General features: G+C 37.5%; 3 protein-coding genes across 4 annotated transcripts; 1 reads left to right on the top strand and 2 right to left on the bottom strand.

The window, feature by feature from the left end:
- Window positions 1-305: 305 nt before the first annotated feature.
- On the top strand, window positions 306-3,229 carry LOC113359994. Its single transcript, XM_026603548.1, has 5 exons — window positions 306-711; window positions 829-938; window positions 1,006-1,942; window positions 2,083-2,268; window positions 2,364-3,229. The coding sequence occupies exons 1-5, from the start codon at window positions 306-308 to the stop codon at window positions 3,227-3,229; spliced, it is 2,505 nt and encodes an 834-aa protein (XP_026459333.1).
- A 2,718-nt stretch (window positions 3,230-5,947) lies between these two features.
- On the bottom strand, window positions 5,948-7,067 carry LOC113361640 (2-hydroxyisoflavanone dehydratase-like; the record flags this gene model as incomplete). The annotated part of the gene is made up of 1 exon (XM_026604818.1): window positions 5,948-7,067. A coding segment is annotated over one exon (1,005 nt), but the record flags the coding sequence as incomplete, so codon positions are not given.
- Window positions 7,068-7,607: 540 nt separating this feature from the next.
- Window positions 7,608-13,866, bottom strand: LOC113357396 (ARM REPEAT PROTEIN INTERACTING WITH ABF2-like). Of its 2 annotated transcripts, XM_026600770.1 has the most exons (19): window positions 13,466-13,866; window positions 13,184-13,347; window positions 12,398-12,570; window positions 12,176-12,296; window positions 12,020-12,094; window positions 11,805-11,899; window positions 11,550-11,625; window positions 11,309-11,416; window positions 10,741-10,869; window positions 10,582-10,650; window positions 10,334-10,393; window positions 10,030-10,153; window positions 9,794-9,933; window positions 9,327-9,390; window positions 9,078-9,157; window positions 8,809-8,873; window positions 8,607-8,724; window positions 8,390-8,514; window positions 7,608-7,982 (listed from the first exon to the last, which is right to left on the bottom strand). In XM_026600770.1, exons 1-19 carry the CDS (start codon window positions 13,779-13,781, stop codon window positions 7,883-7,885), a joined length of 2,202 nt encoding a protein of 733 aa, XP_026456555.1. In that variant the 5' UTR covers window positions 13,782-13,866; the 3' UTR covers window positions 7,608-7,882. The 2 variants fall into 2 exon arrangements, with proteins under 2 accessions (XP_026456555.1, XP_026456554.1); XM_026600769.1 differs by having other exon boundaries at window positions 12,020-12,296.
- Window positions 13,867-22,091: the final 8,225 nt, after the last annotated feature.

Below are 22,091 nucleotides of genomic sequence, written 5' to 3' on the forward strand. Positions count from 1 at the left end.
GCAACTAGAATTGCTGCGCAGACTTGCAAGCCAAGTAATTGGCAGCTATAAGTATGTACGTCTTGTTATTCTTCAATTTAAGCAAACATAATTATTCTCAAGTCTTCTCTGCAACTCTCTGCCTCCCTAATTCTTCTCAAACTTTCTCTTAACTCTCCCTTTTCTCGTCTCATACCTTGTTCATCTGTTAGTTTTCGTTATTTTGATCATTGTTTAGGTACTGAACCATAACATCTGTTACCAGAGCAGATTAGATCCTTCTCAAAACAAAACCCTAAATATTTTTTTTAGTTTCCGCTTGCGCCATGACTCTTACAGACGAAGTTCACCAGCTTACAACTGTGGTGAACACTTTGAACACAACAGTTACAGATTTTATGCAAACAGTCATTGATACTTCAGATAATGACGATCAATCCAGAGCTGCTATCTTGGATGCACTGATGAAAAGAACGCAAACTTTACATAATACAAGTTTGCAAGATATTTTAGATAATCATAAAAAAGAGATGGTTACGGTGATGCAGCAGAACACGCAAAATATCAAAACTATTGCTGCTACTATTACTCGTGATGTAACATCTCTTCTTCAGGCACGTTTTCCTCTCAATACACCTCCTGTATTTGGTGGTTTTGACGGAAATAATGGAAACAATGTTAACCATGGTCATCCTGGTATGCCTGGAAGTAGTGGTTCAGGTGGCGGCAATGGTATATTAGGTTCTCCTATACCTAATAATTTGAAGTTTCCTACTTTTGAAGGGACAGACCCAGCTGGTTGGATATTTTAAGCTGATCAGTATTTTCGTCTTCATCATACAACTGAAGGTTTAAAGATTGACATTGCTACTTCTTATTTTAAGGGAGAAGCCAATTCTTGGTTTCGCTGGGTTCAGAACAAGCTCACTAATCCTTCATGGATAGATTTTTGCACACTGGTTCGTGAACGTTTTGCTGATAAAAAAAATTGCTAACCAACGTTTGGCATTGTCAACAATTTCTCAGCAAGGTTCGGTACGAGATCACATTAAAGAATTTGAGCAACTTATTAACTTTGTTACTGATTTACCAGATGATTATGTCATTGATCTCTTTATCCGTCCTCTCAAGAAGGACATTCGATCTATTATTGAGGTATTTGAACCACCAACGCTAGTTGCAGCTTTTAGGAAAGCTATAAAACAAGAAGATGTGTTACTTTCAAACTCTTCTTTTTACAAATCTGTTGCGAGGTCAAATCTATACATACAGTCATCTACTTCATCTGATCAAGCTAATGCACCTTTTAAGAAACCTACAATTCCATCTGGAGTTAAACGTCTATCTTTAGAAGAACAACGACATAGACGTGAACAAGGTCTGTGTTGTGATGAACAATATAAGGATGGTCATATTTGTGCAAAACAATTAAACTCTATATTATTAATTCTAGAGATGACTCCAGAAATTCATATTGAAGGAGAGAAAGAGCCAACAACATCTGACACAGAAGAGATGATTACTCCTGCAGCTGCAAATCAGATGCATTATGAACCCAAAATTTCACTTCATGCTTTTACTGGATCTTCATTCCCTACCACTATGCGTGTTACAGGCTACATTGCAGGTCAACCAATTACTATTTTGCTTGATTCGGGTTCAACTCATAATTTATTGCATCCTACAATTGCTAAGAGATGTGGTGTTTTACCTAAGTCAGTTAATGATGATATGAATGTTCTGGTTGGTAATGGAGGAATTCTAAAAACTCAAGGACTTTGTTCTGATATTTCTCTAAAGTTACAAGATTATCAGTTCACTACTGAGTTTTTCTTATTAGAATTAAGTGGTTGTGAGGCAGTGCTTGGTGTAGCATGGTTAAGAACTTTGGGTAATATCTCTTGGGATTTTGAGAAATTACACATGAAGTTTACTTCCGATGATCAAGAATATGCTTTAGTGGGTAATAAGCCAGCTTCAATTCTATTACTTGATAGCTTTCCAATGCAGAATTTTTTTTTCAGAACACTCAACATGGATTTCTACTTTAATTGGTGACGCCTTCAACTATTTCCGAGACTACCTCTCAGGTAAACACTGCAGTTTCAGATTTACTTCTACGGTTTTCTGATTTGTTTACTTCACCAACTGACTTACCACCTCAGAAAAAGTATGATCATCGTATTCCTTTACTGCCTAACTCCACACCAGTGAATGTTAGGCCATATAGATATCCTTATTTTCAGAAAGAGGATATTGAGAAAATTGTTAAGGAACTCATAGATACAGGTTTGATTAGAACTAGTTCTAGTCCTTTTTCATCTACTGTACTCTTAGTTCGCAAAAAAAAAATGGCTCTTGGCGTATGTGTGTGGATTATAGAGCTCTTAATAAGGTTACTGTCAAGGATAGATTTCCAATTGTGGATGAACTTCTTGATGAATTACATGGTGCAGTAATATTTTCTAAGATTGATATGCGATCTGGTTATCATCAGATTCGTGTGCATCCAGATGATATACATAAAACAGCTTTTTGCACAAATGATGGTCATTACAAATTCCTGGTGATGCCATTTGGGTTGTCCAATGCTCCTGCAACTTTTCAGAGTCTGATGAATGAAATTCTTCGTCCTTTTCTTCGAAAATTTGTATTGGTATTTTTTGATGACATACTTATCTACATCGAGTCTGAATCTGAACATATTCAACATGTAAACTTGGTGTTTGAAGCTTTACGTGCACATCAGATATTTCTCAATCAGCAGAAGTGTGAATTTGCTAAGAAGACAATAAGTTACTTGGGTCATATGGTTTCTTCTGAAGGTGTATCTGTTGACTCTGATAAGATATCATGCATAACAAACTGTCCTATTCCGACCACAGTGAAAGCTTTGAGAGGATTTTTGGGATTGGCTGGATATTATCGTAAGTTTGTTAAGGATTACAGTAAGATTAGTGCTCCACTTACACAATTACTCAAGTTGGATTCCTTTGTATGGACTCCTGATGCGACTACAGCTTTTAACAACCTCAAGAAAGCTTTAACTAGTACACCAGTTTTAGCACTACCAGATTTCACCAAAGAATTCAGTTTGGAATGTGATGCATCTGTCAATGGTCTTGGAGCAGTGTTAATACAGGATAAGAGGAATGTTGCTTACTACAACAAATCACTTTCAGGAAAGAATCTTAATCTTTCAGTTTATGACAAGGAGATGTTGGATATAGTTAATGCAGTCAATAAATGACGACCTTACTTACTTGGTCGACATTTTAAGATTTACACTGATCATAGGAGCCTTAAGTACTTCTTAGAGCAGCGTATCTCTTCAATGGAACAACAAAAGTGGTTGTCCAAACTACTAGGTTATGATTATGAAATCATTTACCGATCTGGAGCTTTAAATATGGTGGCTGATGCATTATCTCGTGTTAATGATTGTCAATTAATGGCAATTACTACACCAGTATTCACTGGGATTATTGATATTGTCCAAGAATGCCATAATGACACTAATTTGAGTCTTATAATTGCAAAGTTACGTGAGCAACAAGATTGTCTGCCACATTACACTTATACTGATGGAGTTCTTCGCTATAAGAACATAATTGTAGTAACTTCTACATCTTCGTGGTGCTCTAAACTTTTGGATGAATTTCATTCAACTCCAACTGGTGGACATGCTGGGTATTTGCGTACTTATAAGCGCCTTCAACAAAAAATTTATTGGTCAGGCATGAAGAAGACAGTTAAAGATTACATAGCTTCTTGTGATATTTGTCAACGCTACAAGGTTGAATCCATTTCTCCTCCAGGATAGCTACATCCTTTATCCATACCTACTGATATTTGGTTGGATATATCTATGGATTTCATAGATGGTCTTCCACCATCTAATCGAAGAACATCTATTCTAGTTGTAGTGGATCGTTTGTCCAGATATGCACATTTTGTGGCTCTTACACATCCTTATTCAGCTGATACTGTGGCTGAATTTTTTGTTCGAGAAATAGTTCGATTACATGGCATGCCTAAGAGTATCACTAGTGACAGGGATTCAATTTTCATGAGCCAATTTTGGGAAGCTTTCTTTTCACTTCAGCATACTCAACTTTGTAGAAGTTCTGCTTATCATCCTCAATCTGATGGTTTGACTGAAGTTACAAATAGAACTTTAGAGTGTTACTTACGCTGTTTTGCTGGGATTAAGCCTAGTGATTGGCTACAATGGTTACCTTGGACTGAGTGGTGCTATAATACTAGCTTTCATACCGTAATCAAAATGAGTCCTTATCAGGCTGTTTATAGCAGGCTTCCTCCTACAGTTGTTTCAACATATATTTCTGACTCTACTACTGTCCACGCTGTGGATATAGTCTTGCAAGCTCGTGATCAAGTTTTGCTGATTTTGAAGTCCAATTTACAAGACGCTCAGTCAAGAATGAAAGTTTATGCTGATGCACATAGAACCAAAAGGAGTTTTTCAGTTGGGGATTTGGTTTTTCTCAGACTCCAACCTTATCGTCAGACAACTGCAGCAACCTCATCTTTTTCAAAGCTTTCACCCAAATTTTATGGACCATTTAAAGTCTTATAAAAGATCGGGACTGTAGCTTATAGATTGGGCTTACCTCCTACCAGTAGAATTCATCCTGTGTTTCATGTTTCACTCTTGAAACTCAAGCTTGGCGTATCTGACATTATACAGCCTGAACTACCTGTTACAGTCGATTATGAGAAGTGGGAACCTGAATCAATTTTGGATCGTAAGATGTACAAGAAGGGTAATGCTGCTGGCACAAAATGGCTCATCAAGTGGAAAGGTCGTGCTACTGCAGATGCAACTTGGGAAGATGCTGATGAAATTTTGCTGCACTTTCCAGAGTTTCAGACTTGAGGACAAGTCTTTTTTTCAAGCAGGATGGGATGTTGTGATACCAACACCTCTTTACATTGTTTTCCTTATTTAGACTTTCCTTAATTAGTTGTTTTGTTAAGTTAGTTATTAAGTGCAACTAGAGCGCAGACTTGCAAGCCAAGTAATTGGCAGCTATAAGTATGTACGTCTTGTTATTCTTCAATTTAAGCAAACATAATTATTCTCAAGTCTTCTCTGCAACTCTCTGCCTCCCTAATTCTTCTCAAACTTTCTCTTAACTCTCCCTTTTCTCGTCTCATACCTTGTTCATCCGTTAGTTTTCGTTATTTTGATCATTGTTTAGGTACTGAACCATAACATATGATGCCGTGGAGTTTATTTATAATGTTATAGATAGTTTTGCCAGATTCATATTCTGGTTTTTCAGAAACTTGATTTGTTAGTGGGTGAATTATGTATTTTCGCGTCTTGCTTAGGCGCAAGAACAAAGAAGATAGAAGGGAGAAATTGGGAGAAAATCTCATTCTCAGAGAAGCCCAAGATTTTCAAGAAATATGCATGGAAGGGAATATTACTAAGTTATGAAGCTAAGAATGATCAAGAACCAGATGTAAGAATCATAATCACTAATTTCTTCGGTATATGGATACAAACAACAGTAATGCCAAGACCAGAAATCATACACCAATGGGTGTACCATCAATATTTGGCTTTATTTGTTTCTTTTCAAGTTGGGAGGATTATCAATATTTAGCAGGTTCATAATTTTGGAGAGTTTATTGATGTTTTTAGCTGAATTCTTGTTTGGGATTTTGATGTATTTCGAATGGGGGTTTGCGGGATAATGAGGGTTTTTGTTGTTCGTGATTTCCTGATATGAGACCTGCTATGGAGAATTTAGCAAGGCATTTTCTTGGTTTTGTTGGTGCTGGCAAAAATCAGTGGGTTGGGAGGAGGAATTGGAGTGCTGAGGATCTTTAGTGCTAAGCAAGTTCAGTATGTTGTTGTTGATGCTTATGTTTTTTTCTGAAGCTGGAAGGATTATCAAGATTTGGGGTTTCTGAAATTTCTGGGGGTTTCTTGATGTTTGTAGTTGGACTCTCATGAGAAATTTCTGAAGCTTATGCTCTTACTTAGCCTACATAAACTTAACAAAATGCTTGATTTATTTATTTTGAATAAACTTAGCAAAGAGCTTAATCTACTTGCTAAGAAATGAAGCTAAACATTTGAAAAGTAGTTGAGCATTCTGAGTATCAGGGGCAAACACATAAAAACCATGCCCTTCCTCAGCACTCTCGAACAACTCGACATCCTCACCTTCCCATCCATTCTTCTTCAATTTCTCGCAATAAAACTTACCTCTCTCTTTCAGTACATCATTTTCAGCAACACAGACCAACACTCGTTTACATCCAAGACCTGATAAACTCGGTGCACCATTCGCAAATGGGTTAAACATCGGATCATCAATGCCATCCTTAGCCGAAGGATTGACAAATAACCATATCCTCTCTACCATGTCCTTAGCACCTCCATCCATATCTTTTTCCGATCCGATCCGTTCAGACCCCCAAAAATATGGATGAACCAGAAACATACCTCGAATGACACTTAATCCATTTGCACCAGCTCTCATAGCTATATTGTGAGCAATGTTTGCACCAGCACTGTCACCACCCAAAAATACCCTATCGAAATTAACGTTGTTTTTCAGCCACGGTTCCACCTCAAAACCGTGGGTAATACTGTCTTGCTGTGGTTGTTCATCATGATGGTGTTTAGTATGAGAAAGTACCCACTGTAGAGAAGTCCAACAATCTTCATAAGCAACAGGAAGTGGGTGTTCAGGAGCTAATCTGTAATCAACTGAAACAGCAACTACATTAGCTTGAGAAACTACAGCATTTAAGTAACGCTGCTGAAAAAGCGAGAAGGCAGATTCAATGCAGAAACCTCCGCCATGGAAGTAAATGAGAAGAGCAAGCTTTTCAGTAGTAGTGAGTTTACTACTGGGAATGTAGATTCTAGCAGAAATGGATGGGTTGGTAGAGATTGTGATGTCTTTGGACGAAACACCAGTTTTTCCGTCTTTCAGTGACGGTGGGACTATTTGGGACTCGATTAAACGCTCCACACGACCGTTTTTATAAACACGGAGGAGGGGAAGAAGCTCTGAGGCGATCTCTTGATCAGAGAAGCCATGGGGTTAATGATCGAAAGTGTTTCGAATTTGCAGATGAGAAGAACATTCATATTTATAGACAACTTTAGTCTTATATGATAAGCCAATCGATTTTACCTCATCACCTTCGTCATCAACTACACTGCCATGTGCTAATTGCCAGTGTAGTTGGGCAGGAATCGTGGGATTATCTGTGTCCCGCAGTGAGGAAACAAAATATCCTTGCACCTCTTTTTCTTTTCTTGAAAAGATAAAAATTGGCAATCGAGCTTTCCAAGAGGTCAACACTCTTTGGAAATGTGTCCACACCATAAAATTTCTTCAATTCACGAATGATCTTTATTGTAGTATTAGCTGCTGATGTCTGGGCACTTCAAATACTTCCGCCATGGACACTGAAAGAGCCTACCCATGGCACTCTTGGGACTACAAAAGTGAAACAGTGTCACTCGCTGATCAGACTCATTTCTACTTTCCTCCAATGCTAACTTGTTTCTTATTACATTGTGCTCAGGGACCTGACAGATCTAGAATTTGTTTCTACATCTATAGTTCATGTTATATCTGGCAAGCATCTTTCATTTTCTGCATACTTCTCAATATTATGAAAAACAAAAGTTGAAACGAACCAGCGATATTACAAGATTACAAAACAAATAACACAGACGCTGATTCATCCGAAAGTTCTGCCAATATAGCATTGTTCAGCTCTAGAGAGAGAGAGGACTAAGTGAATATTTTTTCTGCTACTGTACAATGTTCACCAACAACATGTGTTAACAATTAGGGATCCACGGGTCAGGAACAAGAACTGGTCTTACAGATGAGAAGTGATCTTATAAATGGTTGCTATTGCGCTGGTGGTTCGATTTTGTAAGTGCTCTAGTGAAGTAGTTGCGGATCTCCGGGATTATACATTGGATGAGATGAGCATGCCTGCATGTACAAACAGGTGAGTTTAACTAGCACACGTATCAAAAACCAATAACCTATTGGCATGCCTGCATGTACAGCTACTGTTGTGAGAAGGAAATGTTGTAAAACATCTCGTGATTAATAAACAATACCTATAAGGTTTATTTATCATACTGTATACTTAATAACACTATTCTTCTCTATACAGCCACCATCCCTGATCTTTTTTGGGCTGGATGTTATTGTGATAAACCTTTAGAAACACAGACAAAATTTTGACTTTTGCGCCTAGCTAAGTATTGCATACACAACAGTAGCTGTACCGTTAAAGAGCTATAGCTAGTCTAATCCTAGAATTTCTGTCGCTGAATGACTGTGTGAGTGCACGTTTGTTTTATGTGTGTGTGAGACAGGGAGAGAGAGCATACCCTGGCCTCTCACTCAATTTTTCGAAGTGCTCCAGGATGAAAAGGATGCATATGTCCCGTAATGACATTGCATGGAAGTTTTCTGATAGTTCGTACATGGTTGAGACGTTTTCCAAAGACACATCCTGAAAAACAAATATCGACAAAAATCATCCAAATTAATCTTCTGAAAAGCACACTGTGTATACCATTTCTCAAACTAAACTTCTCGACTCACCTGTGCAATTGCATATTCACAAAGACGCTTAAGCCCCTCCAGAAGATACTGATCTGCAGCTCTGAGGAGATCTTGCGCTATATCTAATGTAACATCAACTGATCCTGTGTATATGAATCTGCAAGGCAAAACTCAGATGCATTATATTCCAGTACTTTTATTTAGTAAAGGACAAGGGAAAATAATCTAGTGAAATGCTAACCTCATCATCAACTCAAACACTTCCCATCTTATATTAGGAATCTCTATATCCCTGGCGTCCTTCTCCTGTGACATTTCCAAATTCTATCATTCACTTGCCACTAATTCAAGCCCATGCAAACAAATTCCAGGACATCCAACCTCAGAACTTGGACTACTTGACAACAACATAAAAATTAAATAGAAAAAATAGTTGTATTGTGCTTTTATTTTCATGACAACATCACACACACTACTCAAAATAAAGTTGTAAGACGCAACCAAGCTCACCCGATAACCACCATCAAACATTGCACGGAATGCGTCTGAGGAAGCAAGCAGAGCAATTCTGTGAGCGTAGAACCGTCTACCTGAAAAGAAAGAGGGATCGCATGTTTTGAGCCTTCATCTTGAACTTCCTTTGAATGAAACTTATGATGTTTTTTAAGCGACAGGAGTGAATTTTGAGGATTTCCTGGACACTGAGGTGTGAAAAATAAATATAAACTGAAATAATAGTCCAGAACAAGAACAATCTACCTTCGACTAAAAAAGTGACGTCAGAGAGTGTAGCACTATTAACATATTGCTCGCCTAAATACACCTGCAACAAAAATTAATCGATGTCATTGGCACCCAAATATGTATCTCAGGAACAAGCCAGATCTACTTAGAATAAACAGTTCTTGCAGAACATGTGAAAACGGCTTCAGACAGAAAAAGAAAGATGCAGCCACGAGAAAGATGCGAGCCAGGACACCGCAGTACTTATTATTTATACTGCCAGCAGTTGCACTAGACCAGATTGGCTCTGAGAAATGTTAAGGGAAAGAGCTCTGTTAATAGAACTAAAATGACAAAGGGTCCCAACTTTTGGAACTTAAAGATACAAAAAATCTCATAAAGATGTCCTTCTAACAATCTGAGAGACTGAACAACACAAATATACATGACATTTGACATGGGATGCCCAAAAAGGGAGACCTAGCCCAAGAACTGTTAGTCACCTGAGGTGTTGGAGATGGAGGAGCTGCATCCATTGGAGAAAGGGACGAGGCTTTGTTAGCCAACTTGTACAAGGCTGCAGAACCATCCAGCTGCTGCTTTACATTTGCAGACCCAAGAAGCCCTACAAGTGACTCCAGTCCTGCATACACATTTGTAGAGCAATCAGCTCCACTTCATGCACTAAGAGAAGCAGTTAACTAACAAAATCCACGAAGATGCAATAACCAGTGCTCACCATTGTTATCAATGAATATTGTCCTTTGATCATCAGGCGAACAAAGATGGGCAAGGGCCAGAGAAACTCGTCTCTGAATAACCTTCTCTCCTACGCGCATAAGATATAACAGATGGCTCAATACCTGGCAGCAAAAAGAAAAATCATCTAATAGTAAGTTGATTAGGGAGTGTAAGAACAGGAGTAAATACAGGGAGAGTAAGTAACTAGCATGTCAGCCGATTAACGTACAAAATTGATATCTGAAATCCACAGGCACAGGCTTTTTATCAGAGATGTAAATGGTGACAAAGACAACACTTACTCTTCCATGGACCTTCTCCTCTAGTCTCTTTAATGTCTTTGCTACACAATCTTTGGTTGCCTGTGATACATAAAACTATTAATAATGCTTGTTTCAATAAACCCTGCCGGACTTCCAAAAACTGAAGGTTGAAACAATCATCGACAAATTATCTTAGTCATGCTAATGTAATACCATCATCGTCAGGATAGACCATCTAAATCCTATCAGTCAATTAAAAACGGAAACGAAGAAAGAAAGAAAATTACCTGAACGATGAATTCTCCATCTTGCAGCTTTTGAATACCTCCAACCTTGATAAAATCAGAAACATTATCCTACAAGAGGAAAAGAGTGTAAAATAGGTCAGCTAACAATCATATTAAACAAACAAATTTATTCACAAATTAAAGGAGGCAACTGTAGACCTCATTGTCCGCAAGACCATAAAGAGCAAACGCAGCATTGTGCTGCAGAGACCCATTTTTTGAGTCAAGCAGCTTCAATAGTGGCTGAAGACCACCATTGTGGGCAATACCAGCTTGGTTGTGTGTGTCCTGAAAATCACAAACTGAATGTAAGTAAGATGGTTGGAATTTGTGATTTTTCTGAAAATCACACTTCATGTGTGCCAGACATCTTGAACCGATTTGAATGTGTAGTCAACATAGCTGCAATAGTGAAAAGGCAAGGGAGCTTCCTAAAGGAACCCATTAAGAGGGGGTTTTCTTCTCTATGCTGCATAGTATATAAAAGATGCCGTTTCAATTCTCACTTCGCTATTCTGTAATAATTAGTTATCATGTTTCGAGGACAATAAGCATGTATTATCTTGTGTACCAGACCATGCATGGATCCCATAGTAAGTGTCCAGAGATGCTTGAGAACAAGGGGAAACCAAATGAAAACGCAATCACCAATATGGACAATCTTATTATGACCACACAATCTTATCAGCTAACAAGTTAAAACATGAGAGGTGCATAATTATATAACCTGTGCCAGTCTTCCCAATGCAAAGGCTGCCATCTCCCTAAGCTGTAAATCTGGGGATTGGAGCATTTCAATTAAAGGTCGGACAGCACCTCTCTGTACAATATGCACCTGCAAAAACCACATTAAGTCAATTTACCAATTAGTACCTGGGAGGCAGACTCTTCTTTACCATGTTAACAAGGAACCTGTATGTAATCAACCCAAAAACAATATATAGAAGTACAAAATATATATAACTCACCTTGCAATCAGAATCAGTCGCAGCAAATTGCCCTAGTAGCAGAGCTGCCTCCCTTTGGCTCTCCGAGCAAAGAGAACTGCCATCCAGGACACAAACTTATGAAAATAGAACGAAGTACAAGTCTGTTCACGTGAGGAGAAGGAAAACTTCCAGTTGCCACAAAAGCATGATGTGATAAATGCAATGTGTTTGCTTGCTGGAAAACATAACTGGGAAGGCACTGCTAGAATGGTAAGTGTAAATAATTGAGTGTACCTAAGTAATCCGATAACCGGTTGTAAAGCTCCAGCCTGAAGCACATCTTTCTTTATGTTTGGGGACGAGTGAACCAGATTCCCGATAACACCAACCTGATAGATGTGTGAAATTGATTGGGGGCTATAGGTTATAATGTGAATTACAAACAGCAAAGATCACAAGGATGCAAGTCTCTCAGCCAGTTGATTTAACAGTTTTATGGTTAAACCTACCGCCTCATAATGTATTGCGGCATCCTCAGACCTAAGCATTAAAATGAGGGTGGGGAGCGCATTGCATTCAACAATCTGTAAGGTCAGGAAACAAAGCATCAGAGCAAACTCGAACAGATTCCCGTAATGAAGAAAATAATGTACAAGGCAGCCAACCTGATTTTTATTTTCATCATTTTTAAATGCTAAGGTTCGCAGGGCCCCAGCAGCCGCTCTCTGTACCTTCGTATCAGTGAACTCAAGCAACTCAACAAGAGGTGGAATTCCCCCCTCAAGCCTGAAAAGTAATCCCACAATATACAGCACATTAGAGAGAAGGAAAAAGGGTGAATATGCAACTCAGATCAGGAGGTAATTCAGCAAGTACAGCAAGCAAACCTGACACGTGTCTTGATATTACTATTCTCGTGAGCAAGGTTGGTAATCGCATCAGCCGCTCTCCTAATAACACTATTTACAGCCCGAGAGTTAGAACCATGTGTCTGCCTCTTTAAGAGGTCAACTAGATGAGACAAAGCACCAGCATCGACTATCAGTTGTTGGTGCTCTGGCTGTTAACAGAAAAGCAAGTGGAAGTATATGAGTTGAAAGTAATACATATAACACCAGGTATGTCATTTTAAGTTCATTAACATTCAATTAAAACATTTGAGAATCACCTCGAAATACATATCTAAATCAAGGTTCAAACTTTTATTATTTTCTATTGCAAAAAAAATATATGTCAAAGGTTTCAAGCAACAAGCTGTCAAAATTCATATTCAAATTATTACCTTGATCACGAATAAGAGCTTATCCTCTACAAGCTTAGCTTTGTATTATGTTGAGATTGTGTTTTACTAGTTAGTAAAATCCGAACTCTTTCTTAATTACTCTTTTACGTCTACGCGGAAATTCTAACATGATACATGGTGATTTTCTAGTAGAGCATGGATATTAATGGTGCTCGATAGTACCAATTCCATGTCAAATCATCATAGAAAATTTATAACTGTTGCCATCCCTACACAGTCTACAGTACAAATTGAACAAATTCAAACCATAATCCGCCTAATTTGTGGTCATACCTCCAAACATCCCACCAAAATGAAGCTAATGTCAACTAGAAAAGCAAAACAAGAAAATGACACCGTGCAAAATGAAAATAATAAAAATTATTATTACCTTGACAGCTAGTAGTCCAAGAGCAAAAGCACTTCCTTTCTCAACTTCGTGTTCAAAAGGCTTAGGAGCTGATTCATCATCATCTGAAATGAAAGGAGGAGCTTGTAGATGTTTCACTAAAGCCGTTACAGCACCACCATCTACAATTATATTCACCACTTCTTCTGCCACAAATCAACAAAATCAACAAAAATAAAATTCCTAAAAATCTCAGAAACTAGTTCAAAAATTGCAAAAAAAAAAAAGAAGAGAGATCTGAAAATTTGAAATTTGAAATTTTACCATTTTTGGCTAGTTCAGCAAGGACATGAGTAGCACGTTTAGCAGAGGCTCGGTGAGATTCATTCCATGAGAAAGTAGAATTGAGTATATCAACTTGAGTAGCGACTTCAATTGTTAGGTTCTGATGATTAATTTGAGTAGCAAAAGAATCTGAACAAGGAAGAGGGGAAGGAGAAGGGGAAGAGGAGATCTCTCTCACTTTATGTTCTTCTTCTTTATCTCCTGCTGCTGCTGCTTCTAATTTTCTCTTCAATCCTTTTCTCTCTTGTACTCTGGTTTTAAGGCTATGCGCTTCTGGTTTTCTTTTTTGCTCCATAGACACACAGAGAGAATTCCAGTGAGAGATGGAGAGAGAGAGTAGTGCAGAGACAAATGAAGAAGATGAGAGAGAAACTAGAACTGAAAAGAGAGAAGCTTTCAAGGAGAAGAGGGATATTTTAGTACATTCAAGAAGAGGGATACTTTAGTAAATACGGAAGATTCTTCGGGGTCCGACAAAACTTCGACGAAAAATATATCGATGGTGTATCGGCGCGTATTAGTGTACATAATAGCAATTTTTACATTAGTATTAAAAAAAAAAACTAATTACATTTTGGGACTTGTGTTGTTAGAGCAAGTCTTACAGTGGAACTGGAATCCAACCTATTTCAATTGTGGAATGTCAAGTCTAGTGGCTTCCAAGTTGGGGGTCTTCCACAGTTTTTCCAAGCGATGTTCCATGATTTCGTGAGATGGTCCGCGGAATCCATGGAAACGATAATCAGATTAGCATAAAACGTTGTTCAGGATAGCATGATAGAAGACGGAAAACGCCAATAAAAATAACGCCCAACGCTAATCTAAATAGCGTAAAGCGCTATTCAGAATAGCGCTTTTTTTACCCATAAATTTAAAATGAGCAGTTGAAAATCTAATTGCGCATTCTCAGCCATTAGATTAATGTAATGAGAATTAAAGTTCTGAATAGCATTTTTTTGACGCTATTCTTATTAGCGTAAAATACTATTTTGATTAGCGTTTTTACGATTTCACCACTATATTTTACTTTCATGAACTATTCCAAATGCTGAGATGGCGTGGAAGATGGAATATGGAATTCTTCCACCATAAGACTTGCTCTTAGGGACTTCTTCCATCGATTAGAGGTTTAACACCGAGGGCAGGAGCTATGAAGTACAATTATGTGCACATTCTTCCGAAGTGTTCATTTTTTTTTTGATTAATCAACTGATGACTTCATTGCCATCCATGTCTAGAACTTTAATCCTCATTACATAACTCCCTAAATTGGATCAATGGTGAAAACTGAAGTTTACTTAAACACTCGTTAAATAGTGTACATAAAATTGGACTCAGGGTTATAGGGTTGAGAAGCCTCTTTCAAAATAAAAGACTTGATCACCCGAAACTCAATCAAAGCCTCGTTTCGGTGATACAGGTAGCGAAAGCCTCCACTACACAGTAAAAAGTTTGTCGTGTGAAATAAATATATGAAAAACAGGTACTTGGTTTTATCGTATGAAGTTGAAATAAAAACCCACAGTTTGTCGTTCGTTTTGTTTTTTTTTTTAACAAATTTTAGTTTGTCGTATTTTGATTTCTGATATATAAACGGTTAACAACTTGTCGTATTTATATATTTATTTAATTATCAAATTAAACATAATAAAAAAACATTACATTAAATATATATATATGTATATATATATATATATATGAAACATATCTTATTGATCACTAAACTCTTGACAAATTGGCATGCATCATAATACAAAATTGTACTCTACCAATTGTCGAACCGACTGATTAAATAATTCCCGAAAGAAATATATATTTGCTTTCCTGAATTTAGGGACTTTCAAATTTTTGCTCCTAGCGGCCAACTGTTTGTCGTATAGATTATTATATGTATCGTACGGTAAATTTTTCACGCCATCACCTGGAGTTTCTTTCATCTTGAAAGAGATAGGCTCTAAAACAATCTATCTCATAGTCCCTGCTCTAACTATGGTGGATCTCCAAATTCACGATTTAAGTTGACGAAACGTAAGATTGAATCAAACCTTAGTTACGATGGTGATTCAAGTTTGGTGCGCCCGACGTCGGATCGAATGAGACCCTAGCCACTATGGTAATTCAAGTTTGATGCGCACAATTATAGATGAGTCGTTAGATTTTAACTCACGAAAATCAAATATGATGGTTTATATTTGATGCGTCCAATGAGTTGTTACACTTTAACTCATAAAATCAAATTTGATGACTTATTTTGTTGCGTTGAATGATTGGGTACAAACGGATATTTGTGTGCGTCCAACTATTAAGCGCGACAAACTTTATCCAATATCACACTCAAGCAACCCTTGAATGATAAATTGAATCAAGGGAAAAGACCATGCTTTTTAGGTTGAATCTTGAATCTTGGTGAGTCGTAGTGGTTAATCGAAGCAAATTAAGTTTATTTCATCTTCGAGTCCTCGATCGGATCAAACTAACTACGCTATATTAATGTGAGCCTCTCAATGCTCTAACGCCCACATGATAATACTTGCAAAAACATTTGATAAATGAAAACTTTACCCATATAATGAAAGAAAGAAGAACACTAAAAAAAAGCAGTGTGGTAGAAAACATAAGAGAAGCTTTGTTAAGATTATGTGTGTTCATGAATATAGGGGTTACAAGAGTTATAAAATTACCACCTACTAAATGGGGAGTAAGGGGTTAATTAGTGTTGGGTTAGTGGAGTGGCGGTTCTTCTCCTTAAGCATTTTATGATACTCGTCCTAGATATCCACTATGTAAAACAATGTCTCGGTAAAACCTTTCTTAGCAAAACCCGATGGGAAACCATAGCGAAGGAGAAAGAGCGCATTATGTGTTGGAACTGATAGAACTACCTCATTAAAACCTTGTTAGGAAAATCCAATGGGAAAAGTTGCAGTGAAGGGGAACAAATGCAGATTAGAAATTTTTCTCACTCTTTACAGTTTTTATAATATATTTAGCTTGATAAATATTTGAGTTGCCTCATTTCAATCTTGTAAACAACTTCTTGAATGCGGATGCTTTAGTGATTTAATTATAAACTTCCATAATGCATTCTAAAACTATCATTTATTATTAGGGACTTCGAGTAGATCCCATACACTAGCCGTCTTTGTTAAAAAAAAGAATGTTGGTCTTCAAGTAATATCTCTGAACATCTCTTCAAGCATTCACTTTGTAACTTTTATAAACTGGTTGGCTCACCAAATCCTTGTTAGGAAGACCAAAAACGGAAAAAAACCTGGTAACGAAGGGAAAATAGTACAACCATAAATTGGACACGCTTGTATTGCCTCGCTAAACTTTCCTGGAAAAATCCAGAGGGAAGGAAAAGAAGTACAACATTTCAAATTCCAAATAACATTTGAATCACATGCCTCACTAAATCTTTAACAAGGAAAACTCAATTGGATAAAACCATGACAAAAAAAAAGTACAATGCTTTTATGTCCATGTAAATCCTGCATAGTTACTCCCTCTGAAGTAAAACTTCTGCAAACCGGCTGGTGATACAAACATTATACATCTTCTACAAAACTTTTTTACTATAGTGGATTCACTACTAAATCATGCTCCCGGTGCATAATCAACATTGTACACCTCGCAAGATCATATATTTGTTGCATACCAGTTTCAAATTGTCGTTTTAACTTCTAGCATAACGATGAAAAGACTTCTTGAAAGCATTAATGGTACTTCCGAACCATAGGGTAATATGTCTACGTGTGTGAAAGATTGATTATCTCAAACTCTAGGGGATCATAATAATGTTGAAATTTTGAAATAAAATAAGTCCGTGAGTATCAAAAATTAAATACTCTACTATATACAGATAAGTCTTATGTTATCATGTTCTCAGAATTTAACCTCTATTTTCAACGAGATCTCACAGTTCTGTTCAACTGTGGATTTTATCATTATAATATGATTCTTCGAAAAACCTAAATGCAATATCATCAACTCATCCGGATTTTGATCTTGTACCGAGAATGATAAAAATGCAAAAGATTGTTCAAAACTTCTCATGTATGATTGGTGATTATGACCAAGTTTAATCCCGACTTAGTTCATGGGTCATATGGCTTCCTGAGTTAGAAACTCAAATCCCTTTAGGATTCATATATAAGACCAATCAGTCGTTATAACTAGATGTTATACGAGTCCTTCAGGGACTACCACGCTATAATATTGTAGATGGTGGATTTTAGTTCAGGGCTAAAATTGTAAAACCAAATTTATGCGCTGCCATCCTGCAAAGGATAAAGCCACTGATAAGTGATGAATACTTCTTCACTTTACTAATTCACCTAGAATGGAGCATGTGGCAAAAATCCCAGTATTCTGTGAATCAAATACACAAAATTCATACAGGTTGGAGCATGTGGCAACAATCCCATATACCCTGTGAATTTATAGCATTATCAATTAATGCATGACCAGCCTTGTATTTCCTGTGTTGTTCTTGCTGAACTCTCATTATTGGTGCGACATGACAACTGAGTGCTGCTCTCAGCAGAGTAACACGAATCTCCAAGTGTCACTAATGAGGCATGCACGAAATACCCATACAAGCTACAACTCTCGGTGTGTTATACTAGCCCGATTGAGCATACATCTCTCGGTGTGTTATTGGTAGGCATTTAAAGGAGTAAGAAAATAAGACAAAGGATAAGAAGGCCTACATGTTAAACTGCAAGTGCACAGTTGTCATTGTAGTGTGTATGTGCAAGAACAGGTCATCTCCACAGGGACTTGGGGTGTATAGTTGAAGTTTCACTATGCTGATAATTGATGCAAAACTAAATGCAAGGTCACAAGGTTGCAGTGACAGTGAAACAGAGATGGTAAAACAACAAGGAACCAAGGCTATGAGCCAAGGGCAGGGAAGGCAGTGCACTGATTTCAGTGCACAACAAGCTTCAAAATACAAGAAATAAACAGCAAGATAGCTAAGAAATTTAGCTGAGCAGGGGGCAAAACAGAATTGAATTTATAAGTGATTGTAAAGGATTTGTGGCTAAGCCAAGGCTTAGAATCCACCTTTGTGTCCTAGCCAAACAATGCAATTCTAGGTTGAAATTAGGATCTTAAGCATACAAATGGAATGGAAAGAGAATTAGCTTGCTATGAGCACTAATTTCTCCCATTGCTCAATCAAAACAATGCATCCTAAGCATACAAATGGAATGGAAAGAGAATTAGCTTGCTATGAGCACTAATTTCTCCCATTGCTCAATCAAAACAATGCATCCTAAGGCTCTAACCTAGCATTCCACTATCAGACAGTGCACTGAGGTTTCATCTAAACCTCAGCTGCAATAATTTAGCTCATGCTCAACATATAAACAACATTAACATTCATCATACAAGATAATTCAAACAACACACATATGGTGAGCAATAAAAAACATGATAAACATATGAAACAACAGTGTAAACATGAAACAAATGAGAAACTGGCTAGTCCAGTTCTCTACAAGAGTGAAGCTGGCTAACCCAGCATTGGTTTTTTACATCACACCCCAGTATCTATTTATACATACAATGGAAATCCCAAAAAAATCCCCAATTAATAGCAAAATTAGGGTTTGTAAAAAATACAATTAAACCCAAAATTGGTTCACCTAACCTTCTGATAACAACCCAATCAACCAACCCATGCTTCAATTAGACGTACAATCATGTTCCCCCAATTATCCCCAAATTATGAAATTAGGGTTTATAAGAAATAGAAATTAGGTTTACCTAATCACTGCAAACTCTTGATAGCTCTCACCCATGCTTCCTTACGGTCTTCTGATGCTTCCCACGCCTCCAATTGCTCTCCTAACTCACCTAATTTACCAATTTTTCACACGTTAGGGTTTTGAGAAAAACGTGTATAAAAATGGGAAATTAGGTGGCTAGATAGGTTGTAATGATGGTAATGGAGATGGGTTATGGTGTTTGGTTGATTTGAGAGGAGATGGTGGTGGTTGAGGTGGTGGTTGAGCGGGGCAGGGTAAGGTGGCGGACATGGCAGGAGCAGAGCTCGACTGCTCGAAGGAGGAAGATGAGAATTTGGGTAAGGTCTGTTTGGTTTGATGGGTATAGGGTTAGGTTGTTCTAGTGTGAGGCGGGCTCATCAGATTTCGATGTCTTGTGATGCTTAGCCGTGGGGTGTGGAGATGAAGATTGATCTAACGGATAAAAGTGAAGATGCTGGCAGCGACCGTTGGATGCAGATATACAACGAAACTAACGGCGCCAGATGGAGTTAGGTGTTGTAGTGTTAAGCGGAAGTATCTGGGTTTGATGCGCAGGCAAAGAAGCGATCGTTGGATTCAACTACAATCTAATCTGAAGGCTTGGAATTTAGGCCCTATGGTGTTTGATAGGAGCTTCAGATTTTGATGCGCGATGAAGGAGCGACCATCGGATGATGAGATGGATCCAATCCGACGGCTGAAGATGGAGGCGGTTTTGGTTATAGAAAATGGGTTTGGGTAAGGGTTTTGGGCCTTGGGTATGCCAAGCCCATATCTTCTTTAAGAACAATTCTTCCTTCTTGAGCCCATTCCTAGCTTTTTGGACGTGCGCTCCATTCTTTGCGGCTTCCTTGCGTAATTTCTTCCGGCTTTTCACCACTCTTCAGCTCTTTTCCGCTCCGCAAGTCATCCAGACTTTATTTATTACCTAAAAATGCAAAATAAGTAAGAAAAATATTTATTACTTGAAAACAATGAAAAATACAGAATATGGGATAAAATGTAGAATTACTGCACAAAAGATGAGTTAAATGCCAACAAAAAGGGATAAATATATACATTATTTGGCACTCATCAAATACCCCCAAACCTGAATTTTACTTGTCCTCAAGTAAAACAAAACTAAGGAAATCCTAACTATACCACTGTCGCTGGTCTCTCGAATGCATTTAGCGTATGCACTAAGCCTTTTAAACCACTAAGTGTCCCTAGTGGACGAGTTGAAGTCTCGTGAAGGTTTGCTTAGAACGTACCTACAAAGTTCTAGGTCAAAATATAAGCTAAGATTCCATCAAATGTGACATGTGCAAGTCAGTTTAGCTCACAGCAAAATGGAGATGTCAATCTAGCTATCGAAGGCACAATCGCACTGATAACAAATAAAGACATGTGATAAGAGTGTAAAGTGTATCTACACATGTGTAAAGAAAGATCTGAAGTTATGACTACTAATCACCAAGAGATAGTTTCTCAGGCTAAGAACCAAGGTCGAAATCTAGCTAGCTGTCCGGACTTTACGAGAATTGTGAATGAGTTGGAGGTATTTCACAATTACTCGCGTTGTACATCAATGGCATACACCCTCCTTGCTTATTACAAAAAACAACAAAATGACTCTTTACATGACTCTTATTTACATTGACTACTCTCTTTTATTTTTGGAACAAGAGAGGATGGAATTGATAAATACTTGATTTTTTTTTTTTTGTATTTTTTTGATATTTTTTTTTTTTTGAATATATACATCGTTTTTTTTTTTTAGAACAAGGAAACACTTTTGATACATATACAAAAGGAAACAAAAGATTACATGACACTTTGCAAGAGGTAGCCCTTTTTGATGCACCCAGTTAAATTCGATGGTTGTCTTTCTTAATGTAACCTCCACCTTCTATCCCAACCAACCAAAGAACAAGCTAGTCAAGTTTCGTTCAGTATTCTAAAGTGATTGGCAATCGTAACTTCCTATCAAACACCTTGAAGATCGAGGCCATACATGTATTGGTAGATCGTGCGCGTGCAAATTTCTTATCACTATGTGAATTGTGCTAGAATCAGGGTGCCTAAATATCTAGACTAAGACTCCTAATAAAAATACATATTTGCACAAGAGTCAACATTTCAAGGTAAATGAGCTCCATTTTTATGATTTTTCATTTTTTTAATTTTTTTTGAGTTTTTTCGATTTTTTCAAAAGAGAAGGAGTTCGTTTTCAATTATAGCATGTTATCATGGTATCTACTCTATACCCCCAAACCTAAACTAAACATTGTCCTCAATGTTTAAAAATATGGAAAGAATTATAATACAACATATGAAGAGGATCATGTTGAGTTAGAGAAAAAGGAAAGAGAATACCCGATTTCGGCGAAAGCAATATTAGAACTCCGTTATTCAAGGCAAGAATCCAACATATGTCAGCCGAGAGCATATTGGATTAGCAAAATATATACAAAAGGAACAAAAAGGTTTTTAAGAAATTTTATCTACTGGATTATATACAAAAATTCACCATACACTAACAATCTAAAGAGTTGAGGATCAACCCAAAAGACAAAGTGTAGAGGTTTCAACAGCTTCACACAAATATAACAGGAAATAAACGCAAGTGAAACTGTGAAACAAAATGAGCTACCCCCAAACCTGGATTTTTCAACGGATAAAATTTTGGAAACAAAATCTCGCAGTTTTGGGGGTTCATCATGTACAAGGTCTAGCTCAAAGTGAACTGTGCTAGGGACGGGCAAACATGCTAATTCCAACTGTGGTTCCTCAAATGTATTATACTTAGAAGCAAAATAGTCCAAGAGGACTTGGGAAGCACACAG

Source organism: Papaver somniferum, chromosome 3 (genome assembly GCF_003573695.1).
Source record: "Papaver somniferum cultivar HN1 chromosome 3, ASM357369v1, whole genome shotgun sequence".
Classification (NCBI taxonomy): domain Eukaryota; kingdom Viridiplantae; phylum Streptophyta; class Magnoliopsida; order Ranunculales; family Papaveraceae; genus Papaver; species Papaver somniferum.

What these genes read in the sequence shown, in the direction of transcription:
- LOC113359994 (XM_026603548.1), top strand. Translation starts at nt 306, where the DNA reads ATGACTCTTACAGACGAAGTTCACCAGCTTACAACTGTGGTGAACACT. An exon ending in TGGTTCAGGTGGCGGCAATG is followed by an intron (nt 712 to 828) that starts GTATATTAGGTT and finishes ATACAACTGAAG; the next exon opens with GTTTAAAGATTGACATTGCT. An exon ending in GGATAGATTTTTGCACACTG is followed by an intron (nt 939 to 1,005) that starts GTTCGTGAACGT and finishes ACAATTTCTCAG; the next exon opens with CAAGGTTCGGTACGAGATCA.
- LOC113357396 (XM_026600769.1), bottom strand. Translation starts at nt 13,781, where the DNA reads ATGGAGCAAAAAAGAAAACCAGAAGCGCATAGCCTTAAAACCAGAGTA. An exon ending in CCGCAATACATTATGAGGCG is followed by an intron (nt 11,900 to 12,019) that starts GTAGGTTTAACC and finishes CACATCTATCAG; the next exon opens with GTTGGTGTTATCGGGAATCT. An exon ending in AAATTGAGTGAGAGGCCAGG is followed by an intron (nt 7,983 to 8,389) that starts GTATGCTCTCTC and finishes TTGTACATGCAG; the next exon opens with GCATGCTCATCTCATCCAAT.